General features: G+C 35.3%; 2 protein-coding genes across 5 annotated transcripts in view; one reads left to right on the top strand and one right to left on the bottom strand.

Moving 5' to 3' along the window:
- The first annotated feature begins 1,527 nt into the window (after nucleotides 1-1,527).
- On the top strand, nucleotides 1,528-8,689 carry LOC135682177 (uncharacterized). Of its 2 annotated transcripts, none has more exons than XM_065196946.2 (4): nucleotides 1,528-1,687; nucleotides 2,190-2,279; nucleotides 3,654-3,757; nucleotides 6,176-8,689. In XM_065196946.2, the coding sequence occupies exons 1-4, from the start codon at nucleotides 1,627-1,629 to the stop codon at nucleotides 6,389-6,391; spliced, it is 471 nt and encodes a 156-aa protein (XP_065053018.1). In that variant the 5' UTR covers nucleotides 1,528-1,626; the 3' UTR covers nucleotides 6,392-8,689. The 2 variants fall into 2 exon arrangements, with proteins under 2 accessions (XP_065053018.1, XP_065053017.1); XM_065196945.2 differs by having other exon boundaries at nucleotides 3,651-3,757.
- LOC135682176 (protein white) overlaps nucleotides 7,382-11,321 on the bottom strand; it is a 36,084-nt gene continuing 32,144 nt past the window's right edge. For all 3 annotated transcript variants that reach the window (XM_065196942.2, XM_065196944.2, XM_065196941.2), the window contains 3 exons: nucleotides 11,118-11,233; nucleotides 10,018-10,121; nucleotides 7,382-8,689 (listed from right to left, as the gene is read on the bottom strand). In XM_065196942.2, the coding sequence (XP_065053014.2) occupies nucleotides 10,023-10,121; nucleotides 11,118-11,233 (215 nt within the window). In that variant the 3' untranslated portion in view covers nucleotides 7,382-8,689; nucleotides 10,018-10,022. The remainder of the gene's footprint in view (nucleotides 8,690-10,017; nucleotides 10,122-11,117; nucleotides 11,234-11,321) is intronic.

Genomic DNA, 11,321 nt, shown 5'->3' with positions numbered 1-11,321 from the left:
TTCATTGCATCGTTTGCTGGTGTATTTTCTTGTAGATGCAGGATATGTCCAAAGAGTTTCTATTTGTTTTTCTTTATCGTTATACTGTTGGGTTCCTCATTGCATTCTTTGAACAATTTTTCGTTACATATTTTCTTTACGATGATAACAGATCAGTTTTATCTTCGATGGGTGACATCAATTTCGTGTTGTTGTTTTGTCGTCAAATCCTGAGTTGTAAAGCAATAATTGTTTAACATTTGATTTATATAGTTTCAGCTTCTTCTATTTGCTTTATAGAGCTCATAGATCTGGAATCTACAAATAGTAACTGTATTCTGCTTTTCATATCTTCTTGACATCCTAGCAGACTTCCTAATTTTTTAGTTGTTCTCCATCAGGGCCCAAGCCGCGATTTGAAAGAGGGGGGGCAAGGCTAATAAAAGTGGGGGGCAAGGCTACTTTCACCTTTGATTGTAGCTTTAAAATTACCTGCTTCACAAAAAAGTGAGGAGACGGGCCATGGCCACCCCCCCCCCCCCCCCCCGGTGGCGTGGGTCCTGTCCATTCTTCTTCTTTCTTATCCCTTCTTCTCACTATTATCGTCTCTTCAGTTTTCTCTTCATTTACTTTCAGGTTGAACTCAGCTAGGGTATCTTTGATGATTCTTTTGAGATGTTCTTGTTCCTCCTTACTTTCAGTGGGGAAGTCACTATTATCAGCATAAACTAATTCTTCTGGTTAATGAGATGTGAATGCATTTGAATGTTCTAAATATTGATTCTATTGGTATAATTTTGCTCGTAATGATTTCAAACTTTTTTCAAACGCAATGTTAAAGAACGTACCACTGATTGCATCGCCCTTTGGAGATCCTACATTTGTACTAATATCATCATTCTTGTTGTTGCCGAGCTGGATATTGATTTTTCTATTGATGAGTAGCCATTCTACATTTGTCTTCATTCAAAAACGTTTTTAATTCATTAATTAAGTTATGCCTCTTTATTGTATCAAGGGCAGAAGACATAATGTCGGTTCCTTTTATGTCAACTTTTTGATGTTGATATAGTTGTGTTTTTGTCACAATAAATTTATGCGCCCAAACAATATCCCCTGTTTATTTTAATTGTCGGTAGGCTGCTTGAGATGGTGCAATATAGTTGTCTACTTATTCAACAAGTTTATTGGCCTTAGGTTTTTTACGGGACCTTCCACTTTGTTTCCCTGGTTTCGGGATTGGTAATTAGATTTTCCAATGTTGATATCTTCTCGGAGTGTTTCGAAAATCTTGTTTAATATATTTTTGATTTTAGTAGTTCTGCTGGTGTCCCATCTTTACCTGAAGCTTCGTTGCTTCCATTTAGTGTATAGCCTTTTGTACTTCATCAATTTCAATCGGTCTCGATAATGGTTTTGCTTCGCCTTGAACTTTCTTCCAGAATTTATTTTTGAAGTGACCTTTGAATATTTTTTAAGACCCCTGCTTTGCGTTGTTCTAATTCTTGATTCAAAGCGCATGCGCTAACTCCGAGCGGCAACGAAAGTGTGACCTTTGCTACGTAGAGGGTGAATAACGCACGCTTGTTGCAAAAGACACGTCAAAGTAGAAGGAAGAAAGCAGTTGTAAAGGGAACACATATAAGCATGGGTCGACTAAATCTTGTTGCAGTGGACAGCAGTCAACACAGTGACCGTGCTTTTACCTGTGAGTAGTTATCTCGTTTGTTGCTATTTCTTATCATCGGGAAAACTATTCCTTGAGGTGGGGTTTCGAAATGTCTAGATAGGCCCATTATTTTTAAATATGATGTCGGGTGACAATTTAACCTGTCGCAAACATTAAAAAAACTATTGTTTTTGAAGATTTGTATAATGATTTCCCGCTTCAAATCATCCGTTTCCTTAGGAATTATGAGTTCTTAGCTCGATCATTAGTCAAAATTTTAAACTTAGATTAAAAAGGTCACTTTCAACTTTCTCGCATGTTATACATGTTGATGATCTCTCAGGCTACTTGTTGGTGTTTAGCCCCGAATCATGCACTTAAAGGCCGTGGTGAGAGGAGAATTCATGGCTTTGTCGTTTCCCAACCCAATGAATTGATAAACTCGTAGTACAGGGTTTCGATCACGATCAATGATTGTATTTTATACGAGTTTCACGTTTAGTTTATCTCAAGATGTGTTCTATATAGAATTATGTTTTAGGGTATATTGAAAATTATCACAGAGAAGGTGATACGCTTGGCATTGTTCATATTCATCAACTGCCAAGCCTTCCAGCAATGGGATTATACGGTATGTTTTGTGTCATTTATGACAGTTTCGTTGCTATAGTATTTCTGCTTCCAAGCCAGGAACTAAAAGTAATTAAGGAGTAAACAAGGCAAAAGCAATTAAGGCGCAAGTTGTGTAATTGACTAAAGATTTCTTTGTTACAAGTTTATCTTCTTACCTACCTAAATACCATGAATAGATTGAAACCTTTGGAAACAAGGATACTGGAATCAGACATAGCATCTCAGGGAAATTGTCTTTTACATTCAGGTAAATGTTCATAGTCGATGCTGATTGAAAGTTTCAAAAAAGTTGTTGCCACTTTGCTTCTTGTACCTCTGATGTCAGTTGTATTATCACAGATGTCAGTTGTACCTTGTGAGTGTCTCCATTGAACTAGAGTCACAAAAAATATGCTCAAATCTAATTCGCTCGATTTTCAGGCATGACTATCCAATGTTATGAACCTACCTTAATGGCATTTTGGCTGGGGCGTGGAAATGCAAAAAAATATTGGGTGGCTCAATCTTAAAGCTTGACAATTCAGTTTTATTTATCTCCCTTAGAGAAGATTAAACAATCTGTGTATTCAAGTATGTAATTGTACACAAGTAGAGAGGGGTTTAAATCACCTTGCTTGATCTATTAAAATCTATAAAAAGACAGCACAAAATACTAGACAATTTAAGAATTTGATCAAAACTTGGTTCCTTGAAAACAAGTGCGCATGCTCCTATTGCAGTAAATGAACTGTTTTATGCAATCCTTGAAATTGCCAGTGGCGGCTCTTGCTAATGGGCATCTGGGGCAATGCCCCCTCAAGAAGATTCAAAGGAAATCTATGATATTCATATTTAATTTTGAAGATAGTCTTACTGTGGTTAATTATATAAGTTTGTATCTCTTCTAGAAAAAGCTCCTTGCTATCCCGTCTCGTCCTTAGCCTCGCTTCTGGCCCGCTAGTGCCTTGAGCGATGATGTCATTTTACGGGCAAAGTTTTTTTTGCCCCTAGCCGACATGCGCAGAAGCTCATTTTCGACCTCGAGCATTGCGAAACGCGGCCTGTGATTGGCTTATTTGGAGAAATTCGGGGCAAGAAAAATTTTGCCCATAAAATGACATCATCGCTAAACAACAACCACATCTATATATGCTTTTTCTTCTGCGCTCCATGACGATCAACATCGAACCATGAATACAGTAAAAAATTTGCAAACTCGACCTTTCTATCGATTATCGCAATATTGATGGTCTGCCCTCCCAACTGTGAAAGTCACGAGCCGCCACTGGAAATTGCTTCATGTTAGTCTTAATTATTGTATATTCACTATTGTAAAAACTAACATTAAATAATCTACAATACAATACAATACAATCCATAATCTCTGTAGCAGGTGGAGCTGTATTGAGTGAAGGCTACCAGATGATGGTTAATGAGAGCGTTGAGCAAAGCAAAACTGTAGCTGACAAATATATCGAGCAGTGCAAAGAAAAAAATGTGAGTTTTCACTTTCAAATCTTTGATTTACTAAGGCCATATTTATTCAATAAACACAATATTGAAGATTTGCACACATTTGTAATTAGAACATAATTGGAACATGAAACATGTGAATCTCAAATTTGCGAGTGTCCTTTTCTTAACACCAAAGCAGAATTAGAACCTTTTTATCAGATTCTGTCAGCTTTTATCTCATAGTTTTTTACAATGGAGCATATAATGAAACGTCTTTGTGCCATGACCTCTTAAATTAGCTGGATAGTATTCAGATTACCTGAGCAATGGGAGGTTAGTGCAAATGTACATGCATCTGGGTCTCTATCATTTGAATTGTACAGGCATTATATAGACTTATTAGAGACAATTTTTACTCTTTTGTTAGCCTTTTGTTATCCCTTGTTTATGATTAACACCGCTTCCACTCTGGCAATAGCCAACCTGCTTACCTACACACTTTGCTTGGATTTGATGAACCAAAACCAAATGCAACATTTTGTAGAAATCAACAAACTGAAGCGCTGGGTGGAAATGGTGTTAATCCTACTCCTGAGTTAATTTTCCTTTTTTTTAATGCTCCTTGAGTAAATGCTCCAGATTGGCTGGAAAGCCTTTAGGAGTTAACGATTGAAGATTGAAGAATTTATACCACTGTAAAGAGTGTTTCTGCATTCTCCCTGTGGTTTGTGCTGAATTATTTTATAAGGACATTGCCCAGGTTGGGCAAATGGTGTGTAGGAATCAATGCCATAAAGCAGGAAGCAAGAGCATCTGAATGAAAATAGAGCCACAATTGGCAGAAATTGTCTAAGAACAGCATTTGCTGTACTTAGAAATATGTCCTAACCTAAAGCGAATGAATGTCAATGCTTTTCATTTGAAAGAATCACAAAAGTATCATTCCTATTGTCATGGAAATAGGAAGCGCTACAAAGGTAGAGGATACATATAAAGAAAGAGGGGAACATTTGCAAGATGCAAATAAGCACTCTACACTTGTTTCTTAAAAGTGGGGGACATATGCCCTTTCTGCCTCCTGGTTACTACATTGAATGTTGTTGTGTAAAAGACACAATCTTAAGTATTGAATGGGTCTTGTTTCAAAGGCACAATCTTAGTAATTGAATTGTTTAGTTTGTTCATTACTGTTCCTTGCAGGCTCTTTTGTAGTACAATCTAATACATCCTGAGAGGCAACTATTTATTCCTCAAAATGTGTTGTTCCTTTGTCCTTGTCTTCATTCTCCAAAACAATCTCACAAAGTTGTTCTTTGTTTATTTGGCTATATTCACAATTTATTCCCAGTGTGAAACTGCAAAGCCACATTGTCTTTCATGAAGACCCTGTAGATAATCTGCATTTGATGTTTTCATTGAATCTACCAACTTTGAAAACCACTAAACAGGAGCAGGTGTTTGTGGAAAACTTTAATGAGGAGGTTATGACCTAACATGACCCTATTACATGTAATGCTAGATTTTGTTAACCACTAGATGCATCAATGGGGTTTTTAAAGAAGATAGCCTTATTTACAAGGGAAATTGTTACCAATGGCTTAAAACATAGTTACCACATTACTTGAAAATTTGATTTAAATGGCTTATCATGGGAATTTTGAAGGTCATCATGACAGATGCTTTGGTGTAGATTGCATGTTTTTTCACAATTAGATCCCATCTTCAGTTGTGATGCTCAGTAAATATAATAAATCAAATGAAAACCTAGATTTGGTTTTAAAAAGAAACAACACAATGAGTATCCAGTCTAAAGAGATATGTGTGTCCATAATGGTTTAGAGGCCTTAAACAAGAAAAAATCCAGCCTAGTTTGAGTCCTATCAATCGAATCTACCAACTTTGAAAACCACTAAACAGGAGCAGGTGTTTGTGGAAAACTTTAATGAGGAGGTTATGACCTAACATGACCCTATTACATGTAATGCTAGATTTTGTTAACCACTAGATGCATCAATGGGGTTTTTAAAGAAGATAGCCTTATTTACAAGGGAAATTGTTACCAATGGCTTAAAACATAGTTACCACATTACTTGAAAATTTGATTTAAATGGCTTATCATGGGAATTTTGAAGGTCATCATGACAGATGCTTTGGTGTAGATTGCATGTTTTTTCACAATTAGATCCCATCTTCAGTTGTGATGCTCAGTAAATATAATAAATCAAATGAAAACCTAGATTTGGTTTTAAAAAGAAACAACACAATGAGTATCCAGTCTAAAGAGATATGTGTGTCCATAATGGTTTAGAGGCCTTAAACAAGAAAAAATCCAGCCTAGTTTGAGTCCTATCAATCGTTTTGCTTAAACCTCATTGCTAAAGAATCAAAGAAAGACATACATGGATAGCTAGATTGCATACTAGACACAAGGTTTATCTGAAATTTGTATTTTCTTCACAGATCAAGCATGTATTGTTCCTTCAAACTGCTGAAAACGATGCTGGCCAGACAATCGTGAAGATTGCAAGAGAAAACAACGCTAACACGCTTGTGATGGGCTCAAGGGGTCTTGGCACAGTGCGCCGCACTTTACTTGGTAGTGTTAGCGACTATGTTCTACATCATGCTCACATTCCAACTTGTGTCATTCCACCAACAATCGAAGAAGCCAAATAGTGTGGACATTTCGAGAGATAAAGTTTTTGTGTGATAAAACTAGGTGAAACAAAATAATTACTCCAATCTACACTCCAATCTACAATTTCTGCTACAATTTACGCTACAATATATAAAGCCGCATCTTATACTTTTATGTAAACAGAACACACACAAAAACTCACACCTGATACATAACTGTTAAAAAATCATTGATTAGAAATGTAATAGAATCATTGATGAACATTTGAAATGAACAAGTGTTTGTATTTTTGAATTTACATATATGTTTCTCATATGATCTTTTATACATCTACCTCTTCCATTCCATGAGTAATTTCGAATTGCAATTTTTTCTAAATTTCCATCGATTACATTCATCATTTAAAGCATTGGTTTGAGAGCCATTGTAAAATTTCAAGGATCCCCATTTTTTCACCAATTTTCTTAGGGTCTGCAGTTTTTAGCTCAAGTAGTCATCAGGTTATAATTCAGAGATTCTTCAAAAACATTTGTTGTACTTGATTTAGAAGAATTTAGGGGAAAAATCATAAAAATTTGCAGTCCATTACTCAATAATCGTCCTACAAAGCCAAAATCCAAAGGTTTAGCAAGTATAAACAGAAGTAACATATGAAATAAATTAACACATATATGAAATATGGTGAATAAAGTTTTCTGTTTGAAGACTTGAGGCCAGATGTTGTATTATTTTTGAAAAGGTGATAGAGTTGGTTATTTGTAAGCACCTTGGATCTTGAATCCAACATTGACCTGTGCTTTTGCATCTCTGCTAAAAAATTATCCTTCAAAATTACATCACCTAAAAAGTATACATGCATCCTTTTCAGGAAATCATCTCTTTGTTTCTTAAAGGGTGCAATCTTTGATATGCTTTTTTTCAGAACAAAACATTTTGCCTTCCCTTTCTTTTGAGTGCATTTATTTTTGCTCCCTTACCTTCTAGATAGCTTCATGTTAAGAGGCTACAAACTGAGAGAAACTAACTCATAAAAGCATATTTTCGAAATAATTGAGCAATATGGTTAAATATACTACAACAACTGTTTTTAAAGCATTTATGTACTTGCATTTTGATAATAATTCTAACAATTTTAACAACTTATACACCAAGAAGCAGTTACATATTTTGCTGCACTTAACACTGAACACAAATAGTGAATTTAAGAAACATACAAACAAATAGCCGAAGTAGAAATTTACACAGTAGAAATTAATTTGTTTCTTACTAAGATCAAAGCTCATAAATACCTCTTTAAAAACACAGGCTTTTAATTTTTTGTAAATATTTAGATAAATGAAATACCTGCATTGCTATGAGGTGATTTTCAAATTGCTTTGATTTTGTAATAGGTACTAAGAAACCATGTGGGGTTGTTTTACCATGCAACTTTATAAAAATTGTAAATTTATGACCAATGCACATTCTGCATGTTCATTACTAATATGTTTGTCGATGGTCATGAATTTATAAACAAACTTTTGCCTAGAAGTTGTCTCAGAAACAGACAAGATTTGAATAGAACAAATTTTTTTTAATAGCCTAAAAATTCAAGACATCTTAAAAATTATCTGGACTTTTAACAGATCAAGTAGAGTGTGAATTATGTATGACATGGAAACACGGTATAAGATTGCCCCAATTCAAGAATTTTATTTGGTAAAACTGAAATCCGTAAAATATTGAGTTACAATGGCTAAACTGCATACTGCTAAAATGGTTGATGGACTGCATGATTAGCACATAAACTGTATGTACAAAATTTTTGCTGATGCTGATGAAAATGCTGATAAAGATCAGCAACCAAAGGGAGAGCCAGCTACTGATAGGCGGGATGGTAATTGGTAAATTTAAAGAGAAAATCAAATACTACTGGTGTTAAAGACAATATTTGCCCTATTATGACCTATCCATACCCTGTCCATTCTCTCAACAAGAATAGGGAGAGAGGAGCTAAGAAGTGAGGAAAGCCAGATCAAGTTTGTTGATTTTATCTCTATGGAAGACAAGTTATAAAAGGGGAAGCATGAAGAGGGTAAAGCATTTTAAACGTTGCAAGCTCTAACAAGGAAAAATGATTTGCCAATTGTCATCATAGTGGATTTATTAATTATATGACCAATTCTTAAATCATTTCCTTTGAGTCAGCAATATACCCATCAGAGCTTGGCTCCTGCATCTGTAATCCTTGTCTAGCCAGTGATAAATGCCTCAGTAATCTTAAAAGGATAGCCAGCAATAATTTCAGCTATAATGAGCAGTTAATTGTTTGTCGTTTTTTCTGGATAGGTCCATTCCTGTAAAATAGATTAACAAGTTCAACATTTGAAAAAAAATGGAATTTTGTTTTTGTTCACTGATAAAAAGTGATCATTCTGAGGAGTAATCCTGTTAAGAAACACCTTTTCTTGTTAAATCATTAGAAGGAGACAAGTAGAAGATACTGTTAAGTAGAATTTGTCAGACACCCCTTCCAAGATAACCCCAGTAGTCATTGTCTCCATTTTGCTTTGCTATAGTTCCTCTAGTCTTGTTGCAATGTAAACCAAATGAAGATCAATGGGTGCTGCTTATGTGCAGGTACATCATAGATGTGTGGGTTCTTCCAGCTGAACAAGAACAGCAGTTTTTGGAAATAATACACTCGCTGTACCAATTTAGGTGCACATTTAGTTTTAAATGTTAGTCTAAATCAGGAAGTGTTGGGTATAGAGTGAATATTGCATGCTTAAGTGACAATTTTGGCAATATTGCCTGTTCATCAATAGGGCCTTAGTTCCTATCAGCATACATGTATATTTGGGTTTAGCATCCTTTTGCCATATAAGGGTATTTTCACTAGGGTATATCTACGGGTATCTCCTAATACACTCACTTGCAACATAAATGAGACTTTAGAGTGCGTAATTCTCACCCTCCACTCCACTACCACATGTGAATAAGCTACCCCTTCCCCCCATTATTACAATATTGTACTAATTATTAATTAATTTGTTAATGCTGATTATTGTAGCCTTTTGTTGTTTGTAGCTTAAAGTATTGTAATTATTTTATATGGAATGAGAATTCACAGTATACCCAACACTGTCTTGTCTCTAGCACATATCTGATTTAGAGGCTTTTCTCTGTTAAAGATTCATAATCCATATGCTTGAATTTTATTTTTAAGATAAAGATTGTTTAAAACAAAATGCAGCTTTTATTTACTACTCATCGAAGGAACTGCCACAAAAATTTCATTGTGCTTGCATTGAAACACCAGGTCAAAATGCTGGTCATCAGGTTAATACAACACAGTTTAAATGATGCAGGTTGAAAGCTGTTGTCAAGAATTGTTTAATCAATGATAACAATACAAAAATATGTCTTAGGTTTACTTACTGAAATATAGACAATCATATTTCATTCGTAAGGAAATTTCATTCTTGGTTTTGTAATAGCAGATAAAATAAAGGGCCCCCCAATAATTGTCAGGCTATAGTATATTTTCCTTATATCAGGGTACTGATTGAGAAGGATTATAATGGGCAGCCCCCTAATATGAACTTCCTTCCGACGGCACTCCCTACATTTGACACCTGCCACATTTGTAACTTTGATTTGATTGCAAATATTAGACACTTACAAAAACTACCGTCTACTTGCTCTGATCACCAGGAATATGAATGCAAGTACCCTGAAAGCAACAGCCAGCACTACCAGTATCCCGATGTCCAATCCCAAACGAGTCTGTAAGGAAATATTTCTATGTGAAAGAAGTGTATTGCTGAAATATGTGGCATAGTAAAATGGCAATAAAAATGGCTCAAATCCACAATTCTTAGCCAATTCTTGTTGTGAAAACATGTTCATAGATGTGACCAGTTCAGACAACCCTAGATGATGAATAGGAACTTGAAAATTTTGCTTTCAGTCAATGAAAATTTCACAAAATATATTTTTAAAATGTTAACAGGTCTGACTACAATTTTAAAGTACTCGAATTTGCATCAATACTTATTCATACTCTGCCTCGCCTCAAACATAGGAGTTAGTCTAAAACATCCAGGATGGTAACCCAATAGGTTCCCTTATTCCTGATTCCCGACATCAATTCCCGGTTCCTGATGTTATTGATTTCCAAATCCCACTCACAAAAATTTGCAAAAAATATTGGGCACCCTCAACAAGAAAATCATGTACAAACAAAGTGGATAGTTCAGTTCATCTTGTTCAGTTACTATTTATTCGAGGAGAACTATGTAGCCTTTGATACTAGATATGTGCAAATTTGAGGCTTATGAAATGTACGAAGGATATGTGCTGGCTGGTACTGCGTTATGTTAGGAGGGAATTCAAATTTGGAGGGAATTCAAGTTTGGAAGAAATAGGCATTTCAAGCTGCTCGATCTCTTGCAAATCTTACTATCAAAGGTTTGCAAAGGAGTCATAATCTATTTTCCAATCAGGTTGTCAAATTGGAGCCAAAACCTACCCAGTTAATGTACAAATGCTCTTCAGCAAAATAATAAAAGTATGGCCTTACAGACTGTTGGCTGCTCAAGAGATGTTCAGTGGCTAACTTTGATGCTCAATAACTCAAAAACTGTGTTGAAAACTAGATAAAAATGTCTCCGGTATTTATGTTCAATAAGCTTTCATTTGAGGTCAAGTTAACTTTGCATGCCAGTTCATCTGAAACATATTTCAAAAAGTCTAAAAAAGATGTAATAAAAATGAACATACCGCATCTAGATCAAAGAATTTTAAAACTTGTTGGCCAGTTTTGATGCAAGGAACAACAGCAGTTGTTGCTGTTGTTGCATTGCTAAGTGCTAGTGTTGGTGCCACTTTAGGACATGCTAAGTAGAAAAAAACATCAGTTACTATTAATCCAGTATTTAGGGTCACAGACCACAGATTACAGGGTCTGTGGTTTGAGTCCATGAC

This window comes from Rhopilema esculentum, chromosome 16, assembly GCF_057945365.1.
Source record: "Rhopilema esculentum isolate cy_ngs chromosome 16, ASM5794536v1, whole genome shotgun sequence".
NCBI lineage: Eukaryota > Metazoa > Cnidaria > Scyphozoa > Rhizostomeae > Rhizostomatidae > Rhopilema > Rhopilema esculentum.
The sequence above is the reverse complement of the archived record's forward strand: the minus strand, read 5'-3'. Positions and strand labels throughout refer to the sequence as shown.

Coding starts and splice junctions, on each gene's coding strand:
- LOC135682177 (XM_065196945.2), top strand. CDS start 1,627: ATGGGTCGACTAAATCTTGTTGCAGTGGACAGCAGTCAACACAGTGAC. Junction 2,280..3,650: donor TCCAGCAATGGGATTATACG/GTATGTTTTGTG, acceptor TAATCTCTGTAG/CAGGTGGAGCTGTATTGAGT. Junction 3,758..6,175: donor AGCAGTGCAAAGAAAAAAAT/GTGAGTTTTCAC, acceptor TTTTCTTCACAG/ATCAAGCATGTATTGTTCCT.